The 1048-nt window shown below is 53.9% G+C and overlaps 1 protein-coding gene across 1 annotated transcript; it reads right to left on the reverse strand.

The window, feature by feature from the left end:
• Positions 1-21: 21 nt before the first annotated feature.
• EMH_0100210 (uncharacterized protein) lies at positions 22-767 on the reverse strand (the record flags this gene model as incomplete). Its single annotated transcript, XM_038022153.1, has 2 exons — positions 22-50; positions 170-767. The coding sequence occupies 2 exons, from the start codon at positions 765-767 to the stop codon at positions 22-24; spliced, it is 627 nt and encodes a 208-aa protein (XP_037878007.1).
• Between the last annotated feature and the right edge of the window lie 281 nt (positions 768-1048).

Genomic DNA, 1048 nt, shown 5'->3' on the forward strand with positions numbered 1-1048 from the left:
CAACGCTGGGGGGATAGATGCTCAGGAGTCGTAGGAGCTTCGGCCATAATCTGTGCAGTCGTGAGCGAATGATGCTGTTCGTCGCTGGAGGCGATCGATGTGGTTGAAATGTCCGTTATTGAGCGATCCGAGGTAGGAATATCGTGTTTCGACCGTTCGGCGTTCGCACCACCCGAGCCCGTTGCCTGCTGCGACTCATTCGCATCAACCGATCCCGCTCCCAGGTGCGACTCCTTTGCACCAGCCGATATCGTTGGCTGATGCGATTCGTTCGTGCCGGCCGATCCCGCTGCCTGTTGTGACTCCGATCCACTTTTCCGTTGTTGCCTCGTGGGCAGACGCCGCCCTATCATCGCGCGAAAGTCCGGATGAGGCACCGACCCCGTGACAAGCCGAGTCGAGTAATGAGGCTGCGCTGCTGGGGTCCCTTGGCGTTGAACCATTGAAGCTAGTAGATTTTGTACTCTGTTAGGTTCCCCACTACCGTGCCGAGGGTGCCGAGACAGCGCGTCTGCCACCTTATTTTTCGCTCCCTGAAGGTAGGTGATAGTGAGATCTGAGAATTCCGCAAGGAAATCTAGCCAACGTGCAGTTCGGCCCCGCAAGGGCTTCTGTGAGCTCAAGCGTTGGAGGAAGGTGAGGGCCTGGTGGTCCGTGTACACCGTAACTTTCGCACTGCGCAATAAGTGTCTCCATTTGTCTAACGCCGATATGAGAGCCAACAATTCTTGATCGTAGATTGAATACTTTTGCTGGGTTGGGGTCATTACTTGGCTAAGGAAACCGACTGGTTTGTTGTCTTGCTCTAGTACAGCTCCTATTGCATAGCCAGACGCATCCGTGTAAAGGGTAAAAGGTTTAGTAAGATTCGGAGTTTGCAATATCGTAAATTCGGAAAGGCGTTGTTTGAGTTGTCGGACTGCTTTACTGTGCGCTTCCGTCCAGACAAAGGGTGCGTTCCTGCGTGTAAGTTCAATGAGGGGCCGGGCGAGATCCGCGTATCTCGGCCCCATAAACATTCTGCAGTAGTTTACTGTGCCCAGGAACT

Source organism: Eimeria mitis, genomic scaffold, assembly GCF_000499745.2.
Source record: "Eimeria mitis Houghton genomic scaffold, Emh_scaff11223, whole genome shotgun sequence".
Taxonomy (NCBI): domain Eukaryota; phylum Apicomplexa; class Conoidasida; order Eucoccidiorida; family Eimeriidae; genus Eimeria; species Eimeria mitis.